The sequence below is a fragment of the Topomyia yanbarensis genome, chromosome 3, assembly GCF_030247195.1.
Source record: "Topomyia yanbarensis strain Yona2022 chromosome 3, ASM3024719v1, whole genome shotgun sequence".
NCBI classification, from domain to species: domain Eukaryota; kingdom Metazoa; phylum Arthropoda; class Insecta; order Diptera; family Culicidae; genus Topomyia; species Topomyia yanbarensis.
Window position 1 is genome coordinate 140,541,722 of NC_080672.1, and position 21,124 is coordinate 140,562,845.

Sequence of the window (21,124 nt, forward strand, 5' to 3'; positions counted from 1 at the left end):
CTGGCAACGAATTCGCTCAAATGCAACAACCGTTTCTGACAGAAGCGGTTAAACCAACTGATGCTGTTCACTTTTATCCAGAATCCAGCCAGAAATGTACGGCCAAGATCTCTGTACGCTTCCTGCCACATCTTTGTCAGATGCTTTGCTCGATTCGTGCTAAATTCTACCAGGTAGGAATTTCCAGGATCTTTGCACAGTTTATGTCCGAGTTATGCCAGGGTTTTGCTCGGTTCCTGTCAAAATTTGCCAGAAAACGCGAGCGAAACCGAGCTCGCCCTAGCTCAATTAACCCGACAGGATACGCGCAGAAATCTGACAGGGCTGCTAAACCAAGACATACAGAAATCTAGCAGAGTTGTCTGCCAGGAAATTTTCTCACTGGGAACGTGAGCATTTTTTACCGTGTAGTATTTTGCATTCGCATAAGCAGCGATGCCAGATGTGAAGACAAGTCTTCATTTTGAAACATTTCGATATAGATCTTTCATTAGGGCTTAAATCGCAAATGTAAACAAACTGCGTTTTTGCTATTAAGACATTATGCGAAAAAATACTACAAGATTGAGGTGAAGATTCGTTAAAATGGTTTTTAGTTCGATTTATAATTAAAGAAAACAAAACGGCGAAACATGCATTTTCTTCGAGATTTGGACTTAGGCCCTGCTTCTCATCGATATGTCAAATGCTTCTGATAGTGTGAAATCAAGACTGTCAACACATTTCTTTATTTTAAATTTAAATTTTATTTTCACGTTTCCTGAGTTGGAAAAAAAACATTGTTGTAATCACGAAAAACAGCTTTATCGATGTATGTAATAAAAAAGATTTTTTTCTCATTTAATGACCCAATTTAAGTATATTGAACTCAAGGTTGAATATAAAAAACCGATCAATGAGTTATGTTTTTTTGCCGTGGTTAAAGGGAAACTACCTTCAACACGGTTTAACTAATTTTACCTTATTCCACGATACCCCGAGATTGCGTCAAAAGAACTCAATTTTAGATAGTTTTTCGTTTGCGTGATGACGAATGAAGATATTTTTTATGAAATGTGAAGACAATTGAAAAATATACTGCATATCCTTGAATGCAAGATGAAAAGGTTGTCGCAATTCGATGCATATTACAAGCAGATCAAATCGCTGCCACTCCGCCGGTCAAACCATTCGTAATGCGATTCGGAATCCTGAATGAATTCATTATAGATTCCAGCCCAAATGCAACAACCGATCCCGAAAGCTACTGAGTCGGAATATAGGTTATTGCATTTGAGCGGAGTCTAAATCCACATAGAATTCACTCAAGATTCCGAGCCGGCTCCAAAATTGGTTTGACTGGGTATGTATGAGTAAACCGGTCAAACATGTGAACCATAGGTTTGCTTGCACCACAGTTTATAAAGAACAGTCGCGCAAAGACTGAAGCAAATCTACCTATTGAACACTCAAAACGTCTACATAACGGACACGAAGAATAACAATGCTCGAATGCGTGGGGAGTATCGTTATTATGTGATTATAAATATGAGAAAAAAATTCAATGATGTAATATTAACATTTAAATAATGTTATTATTTCGCTTAATGACAATTATTAAAAAATATATGTTCACTGATATTCAAATTTGGCACTATTTCAAACACCGGAACAGCTCTGGGTAGTGTTAATAATCTTCCACCGACGGTGCAAATATGAAGGTATTTCTCATAGTTAAAGTGCAGCTAAAATTTTGACAAATTTGTGTATGCATTCCACTTATACATAATTTTATTTTCAAATTTATCTTACGCTGCAAATTCGACTGTTTTTGTCACACCCCAATCAGACGGCAAGCGGCAAAAGCAATGCATTTCATTCTTAGTTGCGGATCAGTTGAGAACCGGAAAAAGCTTGAATTCTTTATACGATGTTATTTATCGTACTGATTTTTACAAAATAAAACTAAACACTTAATTTTAAATGCACAAAGTTAACTTCTAACTGAAGCGTTCGGGTGAAGTCATTTGAAATTTAACTAAAAATAAAAGGTTGCCAAAATTTAAAAAAGACCAATGATTGGTCCAATGTTGCCAATCCTCTTTACGCAACTCTACTATTAAAAACTCTGGCTTGCACATCCGATGGCTGGATTAACAACACCTCGTCAGGCGGATCCTACAGTAAGTGGCAATTTACGCCGTTGCCGTTTCTTTTACTGGGCCACTTCGTCTCGACTATGTGCACAACATTGGCTTTGCTGCATAGCATCACTTGGCAGAGCACAAAAAAAAATTGGTTTGTAGTGACAGGACTAAGTGAGCGCCGGATCATAGCCCCAAAAACGGAGACACAATATATTTTTTTATTTTGATTATAGGGGTTTTAACCTTCGGGTTTTTCGCATCTTTTCGGGCTAGAGAAAGCTCTTTTGGACAATTCTCTAACCCTATGTGCGGGGTTGGCACGACATATGTGAACGCCTAAACAACTTGTCCCGCGTGATGTCCCGGAAAGCAAATATAAAAGCTCTGGTTTGCTGACGAGAAAGCGAAAACGATCCAAGTAACCATAAGCATTAAGCCATTGCACAATATTGGCTATATATTTGCACTAATGTTTCATTGAGACTCCATTATAGCATTAACAATGCAATAAAGCTCAATACTAGCATAATTAATGCAAACATGCAGAGCCGAAATATAGCATTATCGCTTGCTCTATCCAGCTTTTTACGTGCCATAATGGCGGTCTAAATTGTTCAGTTCATAATACGTTTAATTGCCCTTTTTGACAATAACCGTTTATGCCAGCTTGACAGCAACGCCCAGTTGAAAATGTCGGGCGTTCATTGAATAAACATCCAACGCATTGGACTAACGTAGGATGCCTTAATCTCACTGGGCGATTGACGTAAACGATTATTGTCAAAAAAGGCCATTAAACATATTACAAACTGAACAATTTAGACCGCCATTATGGGACGTAAAAGCTGGATATACGTATATAAAGCTGATGTAAGGCGTACATGCTTCAAGGATCTTTAAAGCATGTATGCTTTACATGTGCATTTAGTACCACTATATAGCCACTATAAAGCCGATATAATGCTATTATAGTGTTGTGGGTTTATTCGTTATGCATTTCATTCGAACATATGCAATATACTCCAGACTGCAAAAGCTACGCATTTGCCGTGAAGGACGAGACAAGGTACCTTGCCAAGACACTTGGGGAACTCCCCAAGTAACAAACAAGTGTTAAGGACATGCTGAATAGAGTCACAAGGTGGCAGCTAAAATGGCTGCCGTCGTTTCTGCTTCTTCTTTTTACTTCATCGTCAAAATCAAAACATTGCATTGGCGCGCAAGACAAAATCGTTTGTAACTCAGATGTCTTATCTCAGATTGCTCAGAAATTGTATCACTGTATGTAAACGTGCTAGCACATGCAGATGAATAGATTCTCTTCACGGAATTTTGATTCGTTTGGGAAATTTTTACCTTTTTATTTTTCAAAACAAATGAAACACGTGGTACTAAAATGAGTCAGCTGATTGCTGACCGATACGCTTGTGTGCGTGCCATCTTCTATCGGTATAGTACGTTCTAGCCGCACACAGATGCTGAACGTAACCCGAAAATTGCCGAAAATAACCGAACTTTTGTTGTGATTTTGGCATCGCTTCACCTTAAAGAGTCGCTAAGCTATATATCCTGATATAATGCCAGTATTATGCTAGAAAAGGTGAAATATGTAATTTTCCGCAATGCGGTTTTGCAACGATTTTTTATGTTTCCTTTTCGGTATGATGAACAGAATGGAAAAATATAAAAATAACATTTGGAACAGTACTTGACTCCTTGACCGGCAAAATCTACTGCCGGTTGTCACGGTAAAGATAGATACGTCTACCTTTATCAGGACACATGTTAGTGAACTCGGGTGATTCGTAGTTATTCTGCCTAAGCTCGACCCTCATTAACAGAAGGCAAAGATTAAGCCCGTACGATATTAAGCCTGTTCTAATGACCCTGCCACTTCTAGTTTTCCGATCTGTTTACTTCACATACTTGCTCTCACTTGAGTACTATGGCTCTAAGTTTCATAACTTTCCCTACCCAGTAATCTCTAGCTAATTGAATGTCGTTAAAACGTAAAAAAGTTGTTTGAAAATATTTACAATTTTTTTTTGATCTTGGGTGGTTATTGTGGTAAAAAATAAGATAGCGACAAGATTGCAAAACTGTCATTTTAAAGATTTAATATTTTCGATTCCGCGATGTTAGGAAAATTTATTTAAATTAATCATTATATGAACAGCTTAAGTACGACTTTTGGTTTTGAACCAAAAAGAAACTTGGGAGGATTTAAAAAAACTCGTGTGGGGAATAAAAAGCACCCAAAATAAAAACAAATATTTTCCGATTTTTCCACCGCAGGTAGTGAAGGGGTGAATAAATTCCCTAAAAATTTATAACCGTCTAATTCCTGACTAACAGGCCCTATATTTTACCTCATATTATTCCAAATTTTACGGATTCATTTAAAATAGTATATTTTCATTTCTTTTACTATTTTGGATCGATTTCTTCGGTGAAAATCATAATACACCACTGTAGAATTTTTGTGATTTGGAAATTTTGTTATTGAAATAAAATAATATAACAGAAAATGAAAGGCGAACAGAATACCTAATTGTATATATTATTAATTCTGTCCTATCGTTTTTAGGTAAACTCCAAGCGTACTAAAACTTCAAACGCGTTTTTTTCTCAAATTCACTTCAATCCACGAGCTTTGAAATATTCACAGCATATTCTAAATTATTTTCTCCAGCGACGTACGAAGGATTTTAGTGAATGATGTCTGTATCAATTTTCTGGCCATTTTCAGCAAATTTACGACTAAGAGAAACGAAAGCAATGAAATTGAAAGATATTTTCAGCGTTTCGCGTAAAATTAAAAGAGCGAAAAAAAATCCTACGTAAGTCACTTGCTATCGTTCTAAGAAATCGAAAAAAACTAGTTTTTGACACTAGGTCAAATATTACAGGAGATAGTGTAAATTCGTAACGATCAATTTAGAACGTCTCGAAATGCGACCATTTTTGAAATTGAAAAGGCAGTGTTTTCCACAACGTTGGCAACATTTTTATGATAACCAATCACAGTACTCTAAAATGCCCTGAATACGTTGATTGATTTTCATGAAGATTAGGTAAAAGGTAATGAAAAAATATAAACATTTCTAAAATTTAGTCATAAATATTCCTGGAACCTTTGAAATTTTATAGATTGTGAATGTATTTGTCTGCCGTCTTATGCATATGCATTCTTCTTTGAAATTTTGTGTAGAATGTTATTTTAATCTATATGAAGTTTCTCTGAAAATACTCTTGGACTTTCATTGATTTTTATTCTCAAATATTTGTTTACAGTAGCAGTGCATTGAAAATGTCAATTATTTTAAATTTCACTTCGTGTTGAAAATTTCTATGTGAATTAGCCTTCTTTGGAACAATAACAAATCAATGGAAATAATTTTAGGAATTTCATTGATTCAAATACAATCAATACAATGAAATGGATTTGCTTTCTTTAAAATTTTCGCAGCATATTTTTGAAATGCTATTAATTTTAAATTAAATTACGACCTTATTTGATATCGCCTTCTTTTTAGCATAAGCTATTTTCTGGACCTTCGATTGATTGATAATGATTTCAAATAAAATTACATATGCATGAGAATTAGTTTTTCAAATTCATTAACATGATCAGCGAGCAAAGACAAGCGAGCAAAGACAAACAAATATTTGAGTAGCAACATAGTTTTAAATGCAAATGTTGTCAAAGTACTTCAGATTTCAATAGTATAACAAATTGCCGAGAAAAAATACGTTCCGTGAAATGGTATTCCGGGAAATGGTACATTCCGGGAAATGGGACATTCCGGGAAATAGTACATTCCGGAAAATGGTTTTCTGGGAAACGACGTACAATCATAATCTTATAAATCGACTAATATGCTTTGTTTAGCGTTTAATGTTCTAAATGTTAACTCGGTGACAAAGGTGAACACAATTTTTCAACGCATACTATCAAGCGTTCTATTATTTTAGCCTTAAATTAAAAAGAAATGTTTCCATGCAAATAAACCCAAATAATAAAACATATCGTTGACAGTAGCTTCCTAGCACTAGGTAGCCCTGCTAATTTATTAAGTCACGTATCGCACAATGTTTCAACCTTCCAGCAGTCATATTAAATATCTAAATCCGAATGCAGATCAGCCCATATGACTTTTCATGTGTCGCTTCAAATGATCGCTTCTGCCGAAAGCCCATTCACAAACTGTACACTTGTACCGTTTTTCTCCCAAATGTACTATTCTGACATGAACGTTGAGGCTTCCTGAAACATTTGTGCTTAGTTGAAGTTTGCGTGATAGTCTGGAAATGGTTCACAGCTACTTACCTACATTGTTGAACCGACGTGGACAAATTTCGCATGCAACAGAGCGCGGTGCCGCGTGCATGTGCTTAATATGCTGACGCAACTCGTGCATGGTTGTTTTGCGTAGTCCACACTGTGGACAAGTGTGATTTTTCACGCCCTCGTGCCGGAGATTGTGTTCCTTTAGCTTGTTTGACGTTGGGAACTGTTTTGAACAAACTCCGCAAACAAAAGGCATTTCCGCAGGTGTATGTGTGTATTTGTGCTTTTTCAGATTCCCGTTAGAATTAAATGTTTTGCCACAGGTATCACAAACAAATACCGTTGCTTCAGGGACAAAGTTAGGATCATGAGTTCGTGTCTTATGACGCTTGAGAGCATAACGGGTTGAAAATTGTTGCTCACAACCCGGATGATCGCAAGGTAGCAATACCTTATTGCCGCTATGTTTCTGGATGCGATGAAACCGGAGATAGTGCCAACCGGTAAACGAATGATGGCATATTTCACATTCATACGGTTTAAGTCCGTCATGAGTACGTTTGTGCGCTTCAAATTTTGATTGCATGTGAAATCGTTTGGGACATTGCTCGCAGCTGTAAATTTGCCGCTGTTCTTTGGGATCTCGCTGTACTTGGTTGTCCTTTCTCGCATTTTTCTTTTTGGGCTTCTTTGGGTCGTCTTCATACTTGCCTTTTTTTGATCGTGTAGCCCAAGTTTTGTATTTTCTGGCACGCTTAGGTTCGCTTCCATCGTCATTAACATTATTATTACTTTGTTCATTTGAGCTGTTATCAGTTAAAAATAACAAACGGTTTTCTTCTTCGCCATATTCCGACTTTAATTCGATTTCTACTGCGATAGTTTCCTGACATACTTCTTCGGAGTTTTCGGCTTTCTTAAATGAAAAGTTTCTACAAATTCTAAATAGCGATTAAAGAACATACAACTTACTACATTCTGTAACGACCAATGGACTTGAATGCAGGTTTTTCGAAATTTGTCGAAGTCTTCAAGCTTTTTGATACACAAGCTACACAGTACAGACTGGCTAGGATCTTCGTGCTCATGAAGCTAGAATATTCAGTAATAATTAGCGTTAGTAGTTTTTTTATTACGTGGATCGAAATAAGACATATAACTAAAGAACATCTAGCTTGCACAGTGTACTGTAGCATAATAAGAAGGTATTGTATTTAGAACGTAAGAATTACCCTAATCGACGTCAAATGAAAGTATATCTCAGCATACTCTTCCAAACACTCTCTTTGATCGAAATCCAACAAATTTTGACCACAAGCTCGACAAATTGACATTCTAGCGGACTCTAGGTGACCTTTTAAAATTTATTGTTAGATATTATTTATTGAAAACAAAATAATACGAAACCATAATAATTAGTGGAACGAATACGCACCAATTGGATTGTTTATTATTTTGTTGTGAATGACAATTCATTAGGTCAACTGCTACACACTTAAAATCCATTACCTACCAGTAGGTAATTTTAATTTGCTGTCCTTATTTCACTGCCGGAAAACGAGGGAGAGGAAATGATTTTTTTACTCAAAATTAATGGGATGAAGTTTAGTCGGCTTTCAGGAATATCTCATTATTTTTGGGTAAATTTGGACTCCCTCTCTTTCGTTTTTCGTTGGAGGAAGTGGCATGCACAGATTTTTGAATTGTTTGAGGCATATTCAAAATTAGGTAAATTTAACTTAAACTTAAGTATGTTTAATTCATGGTTGAGCATGAAAAACGTATCAATGGGGACCCTTACACGCTTAATAAAAGTGTCATTATTAAGTAATGACATTACCGAAATTGTATGGGAATTCCGTCATTATTCGCTTTACATGATCATTAAAAGTGATATTACTGCTCCGTAAAGACATTACTAACACCTTGTATAAGGATCCCAAATGAGTTGTGATTTTTGCCGTGCTTAAAGTGAAATTGGCTTCAACATAGTTTACCTAATTTTAACTCCTTTCACCCTAGTACGCGAAAAGGCGGCTAGGTGGGTTAAAGTAGATGCTGGCGATCGGTAGGCTATTGAAACTTTACTCTAGCCTACCTGCTGTAACTTATACCGTTGCAGGTGATGTAATGCCGAGATAGATATAGCAAGTCCGGCAAGTCAATACCATATAATGATAACAAAATTTTCAGAGTGTAAAGTGTAAGCCAAGTTTTCTACTCCATCTTTTTTGTTTATCCATTGAGCATGTGTAAAAGAAATGAACGTGAACTCTTCAGCATTACAATATTTTTCTGCGTTTTTAATGGAAATACGCTGTCGGATGGTTGGTCCCAACATCAATTCGATTAATAAACTACAATAGCCGTTTACTGTAAAAGCAGTGTGGGACGATACCCTGAGATTTATACAAAAGAACTCAATTTTAGGTAGGTTTTCGTATGCGTGTACGCATCATGCGGTGTTGCGCATTCCTCTGTACGGGACTCTAATATACCTAGACAAACATATGATTACGGCCTAAAAGCCAACTGTCAAAATCCACTTTGAATGGAAATTCCAGACAAACTGTTACTAGTCGAACACAGTTCACAACAGTTTATGAAAGAGAAAACTTTTCTCTTTCATTTACTACCAACATCTGTGATTGGCGTGTAACGGTTTGTCCGGAATTTCCATTCAAAGTGGATTTTGACAGTTGGCTTTTAGGCCGTAATCATATGTTTGTCGAGATACAGACTCTAGTTAACCTTATACACGGAAACGAAAAACTACCTAAAATTGAGTTCCTTTGACTCAATCTCGTGGTATCGTGGGGGAACTTAAAATTAGGTAAACCGTGTTGAAGGTAGTTTCCATTTAACCACGGCAAAAATTACAACTCATTGATAGGTTTTTTATACTCAAATTTAAGTTGAATTTACCTAATTTTGAGTTCACCCCAAACAACTCAAAAGTACCTTCCTCCACGGAAGACCTCGACTGAGTCGAATCTCTCTTTTTGTTTTTGACAACACTAATAAGTGCGAAAGCGACGCACAACTCAAAAGTACGTTAAAAGAACTTATTCTGCAGGTTGTTTTATTTAACCGTGTAGTTGACCTATAGACTATAAACCGATACCTCAACAACACTGGCTGAGTGCTGATTTCATTTTGGCATCAATTAAAATTTTACGTTCAAAAAACAAAATAAAGCTATTTAGTATAATATACTATAGAATAATGTGTAATATAATACTAGTATGGCTACGTTTGTTTAATTTAAACTTGTAGTTTTATTGGTGTTCACGCAAATCTGGCATTTGAAACTTTTTTCGGGACGAAAAGGAATGGTGCAACTAACCAAAGCTTAAATTTTCCTTCTGGAGTGCGTTAGTCAAGGATGTGTTAATCTCGAGATAATTCTATCACCACAATTGGACACATCATATACCCGGACAAGCATATTCTATTAGGCACCAAGGACCGCCTATTAGGCAGTAGACCCCGTTTCAGCAATGGCTATGTGTCGAACGTGCGGCGATTTTCCAACAGACCGGGAGAAGCTCGCGCAGAGTTTGCAAAAGTATTACGATATCTACTATAATTTGACTTCGATTAAGGTATATTTTGTTGGCAATGCAATTTCGAATAGAATTCTATAAGCAATGCAAATTTTATATTTTCCATATATTCCAGCTTTCGCCGGACGAGGATCCTGATCGTCAACGAATATGTGACGACTGTCACCTAAAGTTGTTAGAATATAACCGATTCAGGGCCGTTTGTTTGCAGGTTCACTACAAGTTGACTGTAATCGTATGTACTCCTATTCATTTTGTACTCGACGTTGTTATTCAATAGATCTGTATTCCAGAAAACTGAAAGAGAGGTAGAACATTCTGAGTCAACACCGGAAGAATGTGCACCTGTCGTGGAAATGCTAAAAGTTGAATGTTTGGATGCTGCCGACGAAGCTTCTAATGCGACAAATGAATTTGAAGTGGAACTGACAGATTCAGCTGCAAAACAAGAATCGGATCATCAACAGTTGTCGCAGGCAAGTGGGGCGAGCGATTCGGAATGTGATAAATTAAGTAAACCGAAGGCAAAACGGAGAAAGAAGAAATCTAAAAAACAGACCGAAGTTTGCGACATAAAAGAACAGTTGATCGATTGTACTTTGTGTAAAAAGAAATTTCGCACCGAGGCCCGCCTTGCAGGTCACATGCGTACGCACCAGGGTCTCAAACCGGCCCTCTGCACTTACTGTGGTAAAGATTTCCAAAAGTACATAAGCCTGAAATTTCACATCCAACAAAAGCACTCAGAAAAGCAACTGAAATATCCGTGCGATTATCCGGGTTGTGAACAGGTTTACTCAACCAAGCAAGGCATGACCAACCACAAGAAAAGACACGATCCAAATTTCATTATGCCGGAACCGAAGCACAGTGTGTGCGATCAGTGTGGAAAAACATTTTCCACTAGTGGAGCACTAAAGGTAGGTCATCTAGTGTGGAGAAGATAGATTAATATAATGTCTGCTGATTACCTTTCCAGAAACATAGTTACATACATACCGGTGATATGCCCTTCGAATGTACGCTATGCAAGAAAAGACTTCCAACAGCTCACAAGCTTAAAGAGCATACCATGAGACATGAGGTAAGCGATGACAATATTTCTGTTTTGAAATACCTTTACGATAAGCAATTTATGGTTTTCTAGGGAATTAAAAATCACGTGTGTCCGTACTGTGGTCAAAAGAAGACAACTCGGCATGAGTTGAAAGTTCACATGAATTATCACACTCGTGAGAAGCAGTTTACGTGCCACGTTTGCGCTCAAGTGTTTTCCAATATAGGTTCGCAACGTTAGGAAAAATCGATCAATGGTTTCCGTCATGTTAATGCTCATTATCATTTCAGGCAACATGAGTAGGCACATTAAAATTGTTCACTGCGGCATTAAGGCATTCAACTGCAAATTTTGCGATCGGTCTTTCGGGAAAGCTGAAACACTGAAGCATCACGTAATGACTCACACAGGTGAAAAGCCGCATGAATGCACAGTCTGTGGGAAGCGATTCATCCAGCAAGTTGCTTTGCAGACGCATATGAAAACTCATAGAAAGCAGGAACGCTCACATACTACGATGGCTCATACAGCACACACATCGCAGCAACAACTATTACAAGCTGCAATTCAGCCTATGGCGCACATGTCGCATACACAACAGCAAAGTTCACACCACTCGGCGGCGGATGCTTCGCCCGTTTGTTTGGGTGGTTTCATAAACTAATTCTAAAGATTAGTGATTTGAGCCCTTATTTATTTAGAAATACAGTATTATACGCAGAGCAACGTGTTTTGAATGTTTTGCCTTTTTCATATAGAAAGATTATGCAATCACTCTGAAAGCCGACACCCTAAGCCCAGGTTACCGCCCACCCACACATATAAAATATTATATTCTACTTATATAAGTTTTGAAATTAGCACTTCGTCTCATCAGAATCCGACGCTAAACTAGAACGAAGACTAAAACAACTTTCGTGATTTGTTTTTACTGGAGAATTTTTTTAAAGAATACTAGGGATAAAGAAATGTGTGACATTATGTTACATAAATCCAGCTGCATTGGTATTGTGCTGCTTTGACGTTTAAATTGGGAGGAAAACAAACCGCTTCGGGGCCTGAAGGGAGGGCAGTAGTATAAAAATGCGAGATTTCAGTGTGCGTATTTTAAACGTCAGATATCTCAATCAATCAATTTTTGCCGTACGTAATTAATTATGAATGGTCCCTAATCTGGCGTCGGATTGACGCTAGCTCTAAAAACGAAGACCCAATTTATGTTCCTGAGCTAACCCCTAGCCAAGCGCGAAGTCCCTCTATTAGTTCTCTATTAGGATTTTCGATTGTAGTGGAGTGGAGTGCACTGAAACTGCACCGTTTTTGCACTTTCTAGCAGAAGTACAGAAAACTGGGTATGTTCCATTGACACTTTTGCTAGAAAGTGCAAAACCAGTGCACTCCACTACACCGGTGTCAATCAATTGAAAACCAATGTTGCAAATATTCTTCACCGAACTAGTTCATTCGTTCATCATCGATGCGATATTCGTCGTGTCATTCACCCATGCCTCGAATAACGCTGCGCCGTTCGTCACACGAAAGCACAGAATCAGCGAAAATGAATAATACAAACAAACAAAAAATCCGAATCTGATGACTGCTGTTCGTTGCTTGTTCGCATCGTTGTTTGTTGAATTTAGCCATTCATGCAATGTTCATCTTCACGCATCGTTCGGATCGGCACACGAATGGCTTAGGTGATAATCGCCACTAGCCATTCTTCGCTAAGGATTCTTCGTTCTTCATTCCTCCTGCATTGCGACCAAGAAAAACAAATTGCTTGTTCATTGATTGAAGGGTCAGAGCCTCATGACTGAAGTGGTGCAGAAATACTTGCTATGTTCGGAATAGGATGACTTTTGCTATAAACAATTAGTAGTACATAATGATTATTTGCTGATGTTTTTTATCAGATTTGAAACGGAAAGCTGCGTAAGCAAAGCAAAACAAATCAATTACATTTGTAAATCTGCGGATGTCTCGCGGGCGAAAACCGAATCAACACAATTCTTGAGCGTTTTTTCAAAACGTCGTATCTGCAATGAGTTACTCTCTTTGTTTACTTTCTCTTTCGATTTTTACCGCGTCACTTCAACACTTTTCACTTATTTTACAGTACAGATCGAAAGACGGTGGTTTTAACTAGCATATTATGCAAAGAGTTGAGGGATAAATGTTAAAGTGACCGAATTATTAACAGAAGAGAAAGTAAACAAAGAGAGTAACTCATTGCAGATATGACGTTTTGAAAAAACGCTCAAGAATTATGAATCTACATACTAGACTATTGGTACTTCAAATAACTTTTTTTCTAATGATGAATTAACACTGGGTGATAGTTTCCTTGAATCTACGTTTAATGACGTCAAATAGCAACCTTCAGACGATATACTCTTATATAATATAATTTCTATATCTATCGAAGTATAATCAAGCCACAAGTTTTTGACAAATCGATGCATTCCGATTTCAACCAAACTTAGCAAATATTAAACTTTTTGCCAAAACTGAACCGGATAGTCTTATACCCTAGTATCAATTGAGGTTTTATCGTACTTTTATAGCCACTCATAACATTTATGTGGTTTTCGTTTGAAGCGAAACTGAGTCAGTTCCTAACCCCAACTGCTGTCAAAATGTATGAACTGACAGCAGTTGGGGTTAGAACCTGACTCAGTTTCAGGTTCAAGCGAAATCGCCATTAAATTGCACTTGTAGCGTGCTATAAAACTTCAATTGTTGCTTGTAAACATAAGTTTTTGTACCATGAAAGACTATTCTTTAGCTTAAATAGCAGCTATTATGGATTTAATTTCAGCAAAATCTAGCATGTTTTCAATAAAGTTGTACAACAAAGCATTACAGAAAAAATGCTGAATATGTATATCTCACTTGACATGACATCAAGAAATAAAATTTGGATATATTCTATTAAGGGGCTACACCATTGTAGAGCACGCCAAACATGTCATAAAAATCGACGCAAAATTAATTAAAAAAGCTAAGCAATAAAAAAAAATCCTACGTACGTCGCTGGAGAAATCAATTTTGAATATACTGTGAAAATTTCCAAGCGTTCAAAAATCATTTGTTCGAGTTACATTTGCAGCCAGCTCAAAAAAAGTGGCTTCGAGAAAAACGCGGTTAAAGTTTTCTGTACACACGAGATATACATAAGAGGCATTGCGGTAGAATTGAAAATCTGAATATTTATGTATTGTTTTCGTCTTCCATGTTTTGGGATATGATTTTTAACATTCTAAAGCAATTTTTGATTAATAAATTGAAAATCGACTTTTTTTTATTCTACAGTGCTGTGACACTTTAAAACCGTTTTAAGATAAAATTAGTAATTATTATTTAACATAAATGTAATCTCTGGACATATTAAACAATATTTTAGAGCGCATGAGATGTTTAAGGACACCAACCACTAAACTATTTTCATTGGAAAGTTATAAGAACTTCGTCATCTTCGAATAAAGTGCCTGAAAGTGAAAACTGTTTTTTCCATAAAGTATATACGACTTTTTAGAAAAAAATGGCCTGAAAATGCCCAAACAATTTTTTTAAATTAACAATTGTCAAGACATCAATCCTCTAGGCCAGATTTTTAAAGGCAAAAATTTTCTTCTAAAACTTCAAAATTTCTTTTGTGGAGAAGCGCCTAAATAATTTGAGAAATGGACGTTAAAAATATCAATATTTTCCAATATCGCTCAAGTGTTCTACAAGTCATGACATACTATGAAGTTGAACGGAAATAAGCTTTGCTTGCCATAATCAGTGCTACTGGAATCTTAAACAGAAATATTTTTAATGAAAAAGTGTTCATAACAGTTTTATAAATAAATGCAAAATGTTTAGCGTGAAAATGCGTTCTGCGAAATGCTTTTTTTTAATCGACTAATTTTGATCAGAAATGTGTTGATTATCTTGAAGCTTGAGTTACTAAATTTGATCAAGTTGTTTATTTTAAGTGGGTGAATCTTAAATGTAAGATTGATTGGAACTTGGTACTTCTAGCATATTTCGAAAATGTACGTAAATTTAATTGCTCCGACGATAGAGTAGGGGAACATGGGGAGACTTGACCAAGCGTAAGATTCTACATTTGGCTATAACATATTCTATTTGGTTTTCAATTTTTTTTTTTAAATTTATACTTGTTTCGATCCCTTAAGGTAATTATAAATGTTTGAAATGAAAAATCCTTTCATCATAGAAAATATTCTGCTCGGGGCCGCCGTACACTAATTACGTAAGGCTTTTTTAGAACTATTCAACCTCCCCCTCCCCCCAGATAAGAGTTCGTATGATTTTGGTGAACTCCCTCTCCCCCTACATAAGATTTTATCATGCTTTGTGTAATTAAAAATCATATTGTTAATTCATTAAATCATTCGATAACATGACACAATTTAACAAAACATAATTCACAAAATGACTAAAAATTAAACATTACCGTGTTCCATTTAATTTTACATGAAACATATTTTCCATGCGCAATGACATAAAATTACACTTACTGTCATTCAGAACAAACGCCATATGTGAGGCAAAATTACATGATTTACGAAATTCAATGTCATGTAAAATTAAAATCAAACGTAAAACTAAGTCATTTTTGATGCTCGTATATGTCAGGATCAGGAGACGTAAATTTATACGATTTTTTTCTAAGTGTGTGTGTATAATCATCTGCATACATTTCATTTGCATCCTAATCTCGCTCAGTAGAAATTTCAGAATAAATTTTGGGAGATATTTAGAAACTCCGATTTGTTTCACATAATTTGCTTCGCTATATTCCACTTCCTTTGAATCTATTTCTTTGTGATGTAGAACTCAAAAGAATTTATAACCTCTCCTGGTGTGAATTTGGTCGGAGTTCCAACTATAACGCTTATCGTACGCACAGTTCCGACATGGCTATCTTCGATTTTCTTGAAGTAAAATACAGTTCACACTCTGGAACTATACGGCCAACAAGTTCTTTGACAATCACATGACAGAAAAATTTTCATATACCTTGCGGGTTTGAAGCGAAAGTTTGAAAAGAAGAATGTTGGCCTAACAATACGAAGGGTCTCAACACTTCTTAACTAGTAAAGCAGATTGTGACTCCAGTTCCCGATCAGAACAATGTACCACCAAGAGTCAAGAAATTTCTGACTGCTCCAAAACCATTGACAATTAAGCCGCCCCTTACGTTGACAACAATAAATTCCATAACTAATTTAACAATAATATTCTGTCGCTGCAAAACATTTCAATTTAAAGTCTGCGTTTCCATGACCATGATGTACAGTATGTGCTCATTTTGTTTGAAATATAAAATCATGCATGTTTTATGATATTACTTAAAAAAGGACAAACCTTCCCTCCCCCAGGTGAGAATTGGTAAGATATTTTGAAACACCCACTCCCCCCATATGTCCTTACGTAATTAGTGTATGACCCCTAATTAATAAATTTGCGTTAAATGATGTATTTTTTATCAAACTGTGGTACCTACTGTTAATGTTAATCACGTCACAAAAAATCTCACCTTAAACATCAATCTATCTTTATAGCACTAGTTAACAAAGTTAGTCATGGTTGAATTCGTGAGATGTGCACACTGCACATGCAATGTAATCATTATAGCTAATCCCTAAAAGGGAATGCATTAAAAATCGAAATTCAACCATTTTATATTTTTGTTGGTATCTAAGGATCTCGACAATATGGAGTAAAATAATTACAGCACGTTTTTTATGCCAAGTCTTTCTCGATGGAGGAACAAGAAGTAATATTTGTATTGTCCATATTACACCCACAACACACTGTTCATTCTACAGCTAATTTATTTTTAAACAACCGTGCTGATTAAGCGATTTCGTCGTGATACTAGCAAAACATGCGCAATAGGTTAAATTATTGTGATAACACCATGTGCAGATTATAATCAAAACTTCATCCAAAAGAATTTTGTTTTGCTTATGCCGAGTTTTATCACCAAACATGGGTTCAATCTCCTTTGAATACTTGACACACAAGGCTTCTATTAAGATTGTACTATATTTAACAAATATTGCCTTGATTCGGCTGTTAATTTAACCCATAGTTTTGTACTGAAGAACCAGTAGCGCATTGGCTTGTTCCGAAAAGTACAACGCATCAGAATACAAATATAGTTCTTCGCGAGCCATCATTCTGCGAAGATAAAATTGAAGTCATCTTCGCCAATAGTTGTAAGCGATCATCGCTATGGTGAAGAATGGTTTGCTGAAGATTTATTCGTCATTCACTTCCTAGCTTCCTCGTGCAGTTCATTCAGTCGCTCGATGAGTAGCAAGGCACGAGTGTATGGATAAGGCATTCGGATGAACACGGATTGGCAGTCGGATTCATTCGTGGGTGAATATCAACAGCAAGTTGAATATAACAGCGAAGAACGATGTGGGACGAAAGCAGGTGATTCATATTCACCGTGCTTCGTCGCGATGAAGATTCTGAAGCAACATTGTTGAAAACCCCATATGATTATTGACTTTTTGTTACTTGTTCTTACCTTATGAATAGCTGGCGTCCAAAAGGTGCTAACCCACATTTTGCATTTTTCACGCATTTCCAAATGAACATTGTTTTAATTGTTAAATAGACGATTTTATTATTAGCTCATCGACCCATGTTGTCTAGCAAAAATAAGATCATTACATGAACTACCTTTCAATTCACGGCATGGCATCTAGCGCTTAATTTGATCATTTCATTTTAGTTCGCAATTCAGTCGCTAGGGCGGCGCTGTTATAAACTTTTTAATGGAATGAGATGGAAAGATGGCGCCTACGACAAAGTTATATATCAGGTAATTATAAGCACAGACTAACAGACATAACACTCAAAAACAAAGCTTCGCCGCCTTTAACGGTCATTTTAAATATATTTGTAGTTGGGACTGTGGCCACATTTGAAATTATGGCGCCACTGACATATGAACAAGCATATGGGGGATAGACCACTAGTGAAAAATTGTTCCCAAACCTGAGGGGTAACCCACCAGTAAATGAGTGTTTGGGACTGTGAATAAAAGGAGGAGCTAGTGTTCTGGGAAAATTGTCGGATCGATGTTTTTTTAAGGGAATTCCCTCATAGTGTTATGTCTGTTAGTCTGTGTTATAAGTATACAGGGTGCGCCATCTGGATGTCCTATTGCAATATTGAACAACTCCGCCATTTTCCAGCCGATTTTGACAGATAAACACAATTCTGAAACGTCGTTTGGTGCCATTTTAGCTATGAGTCGATTTACACCAAAACAACAAGCTGAAATCGTAGCGCTTTACATTGAAAACTATCGTTCAATAGTGAAAACTGTTCGTGTGTTTTGGGACAAAATTTTAATGACGGACGAAGCGCGGAGGTCTTGAGGGGGTCTTCCAAACTCCCTTCTCAGGCTAGTATTTTGCTTTAAATGATAATCCACTTCCTGAAAACCTCTTGGTTCCTAGCATGCCGTTGCGTACAACACTTGATTTTCTGTCCGTCTACTACCAGAACGTTCAAGAATGATAACAAAAACTCAGGCCTTCTTGCCCTGCGACTACGACATTATCGCTCTCACCGAAACCTGGCTACGTGATGATATATTAAACACAAAGCTAACGACGAACTACGCAATCTACCGATGCGAACGCAACTCTTCTACCAGGCGGAGGTGTTCTCATAGCGATAAAGAAACATCTAACTGAGACTATACTAAAAATGCCTGGATGTGAATGTTTGGAGCAAGTTGTACGCGTTTCACTGCCAGGTCGATCGTTATATATTTGCTGCATTTATCTATGGCCGAACAGGGATCCTCCTCTGCAGTCCAAAGCATCCTGGACAAATGTTATAGGTACGACAATGTAGTTGTAGGCGATTATAATCTTCGGTGTATTTTTGATAACGATTATAAGTGGTACCTTCCTGAAAATGCAACCACAGAACAAGAGACGGCCATCACAGAAACTTTGGTCGCTGGTAGCTTGTATCAAATCTGCTCTCTTAGCAACGTGAATGGACGGACCCTCGATTTAGCTTTCGTTAATGACAAAGACGTGTTCGAACTGATTGAGCCTCCAACATCTATACTGCAGGTTGACCCTCACCATAAACCCATTGAATTGTATGAAAAAATATTGGCGTCCGTGCACGGTACTCAACCGTCACTGAATCGGATCGGAAACCATATTTAGGCCAAATTTACATATTCCCGATCCGATTCAGTGACGGTTTAATACCGTGCACGGACGCCAATATTCTTTCATACACTTTAAATGCGATCGTTCACACTTGTCCGGGACGGTGCCGTGCCGGAAAAGTGTGAATGTTCGCATTTGATTTGTATTGGGATTTTCGATCGATTGCACTAGTTTTGCACTTTCTAGCAAAAGTGCCAATGGAACTTCTGCTAGAAAGTGCAAAAATGGTGCAGTTCCAGTGCACTCCACTACACCGGTTTCAATCAATCGAAAATTCCATATGAAATAATATTGGTGTCCGTGCGCGGAACTGAACCGGCACTGAAACGGATCGAATTGGTGTGAAAAGTGCTTTTTTTCGCAATAATTGAAGCCAAAATAAGCCTATAAACTTATCGGACTGTAATTATAAGAATCCGGTAAGTTCTTATTTTGGCATCATTTTTGTATCGCTTTTGCTTACCTTTTTTATTAACATCCGAACAATATTTGGGGCACAAAGTTAGACCAAAACACCTTTCATTGCCACTGCTTCAAAGCTAGGAAAACTATTTTTTTATTTTTCAGCTCACAATCCGGACCGGACGCACAGAACAAAACTTACAACATGGCAGAAATAAACGGCACGAATAATTTGTTGAGCGGATTCTACACGAGAAAAGAATATTGTCAATAAAAATACTGATGCAACCGCTTCAATCCCATTTAAATTTAATGGCATCAATAGTTCTACAATGCGCTTTGTTTTATTGACAATATTATTGCACTCACACATAAACACAAAGAACCGGTAAGGCGAAATTGACATTTCAATTATTTTAACGCCAACAGATGGTGCTCATGTGAGTTGGGGAGCTCCGACAGGTTGCGCACAAAAATCTGGCAGGGCTACTAGACCACGGCATGGCAGGAACATAGCAGAAATGTTTCTGCCAGCGTATTTGCTGTCTGGGATCATCAATGAGAATACCACAGATGCAGCGAACAGACCGAAACGTCAGATAAAACATCCAAGCAAATTTAATGACTATGTAATGTAAAATTAATTTTAGAGAAAATAGAGGATGTTGCAATAGCTTTTAGTCGGGTATACATTTTATCCACACCTTATGTATATTCATCTTGATTTTCTTATTAACGACAGTGTATTTACTGAGCGGACATACATTGTATTTCTCTCTGAACCATAAATCCAACAGGTACCGCAGGTGTCCAGGTTTCCATGGAAATAGCAAAAAACAACTCACAGGTGGCGAAGCTGAAAAGTTTTACTTACCTTTTTTCACTCTGAAGAAATAATTCCTTTGAACAAGAAGCAAATTTGATGGAAGCTTGAATATTTATAATTTTAATAAAAAGTAGCAATTAGTATTACTAATTCACTTTTATTGCACCAGTACGTGTATGTGCTGATCGGGAATAGGGGAATCTGAAATCGGAGTTCAGTTCCCATCACGCAGCTAAACTGAGCCTGTTCAGTTTCCCGCAGGTGAGCACTGTCCCACTGTTTGCTACCAGCAAGTAGCCTAAATTTCGGTCCTTCGAATGCCAAGGAAGGAAGTTTTATGGTTGAGATTGCAACAGCAATCTCAACCATAAAGCACAGCAACATGATACGCACTCCACCCAGCCAACTGAATCCAAACGTCCAAGACGGAGAAGAAGGTGCAGATAATCAGGAAAAAGTACCGAAAAATTAATCTGTTGTCTGACGTATCGAAAAGAGGTACGAAATTTGGATTGAAGTCAACTGAAATTAGATCACTGCGAAGCAGTATAAATGACAGCCAAATGAAGTAACGTTAGATCTTAGATCTAGAGGAGGCGGAACTGCGTCCTTCTATTGAACGAGA

The 21,124-nt window shown here is 37.0% G+C and overlaps 3 protein-coding genes across 3 annotated transcripts in view; 1 reads left to right on the top strand and 2 right to left on the bottom strand.

Annotated features, from left to right (window-relative positions):
- Positions 1 to 19,854, bottom strand: part of LOC131691610 (gastrula zinc finger protein XlCGF46.1-like) — a 34,675-nt gene extending 14,821 nt beyond the window's left edge. Inside the window, exon 1 of the mRNA XM_058978144.1 lies at positions 19,735 to 19,854. Coding sequence (XP_058834127.1) covers positions 19,735 to 19,749 — 15 coding nt within the window. The 5' untranslated portion in view covers positions 19,750 to 19,854. The remainder of the gene's footprint in view (positions 1 to 19,734) is intronic.
- Positions 6,158 to 7,923, bottom strand: LOC131691612 (zinc finger protein 14-like). Its single transcript, XM_058978147.1, has 5 exons — positions 7,853 to 7,923; positions 7,650 to 7,771; positions 7,390 to 7,509; positions 6,457 to 7,333; positions 6,158 to 6,393 (listed from the first exon to the last, which is right to left on the bottom strand). The coding sequence occupies exons 2-5, from the start codon at positions 7,749 to 7,751 to the stop codon at positions 6,269 to 6,271; spliced, it is 1,224 nt and encodes a 407-aa protein (XP_058834130.1). The 5' UTR covers positions 7,752 to 7,771; positions 7,853 to 7,923; the 3' UTR covers positions 6,158 to 6,268.
- Positions 9,557 to 11,765, top strand: LOC131691604 (zinc finger protein 501-like). The gene is made up of 6 exons (XM_058978135.1): positions 9,557 to 10,022; positions 10,099 to 10,218; positions 10,277 to 10,903; positions 10,963 to 11,067; positions 11,131 to 11,266; positions 11,331 to 11,765. The coding sequence occupies exons 1-6, from the start codon at positions 9,918 to 9,920 to the stop codon at positions 11,702 to 11,704; spliced, it is 1,467 nt and encodes a 488-aa protein (XP_058834118.1). The 5' UTR covers positions 9,557 to 9,917; the 3' UTR covers positions 11,705 to 11,765.
- Positions 19,855 to 21,124: the final 1,270 nt, after the last annotated feature.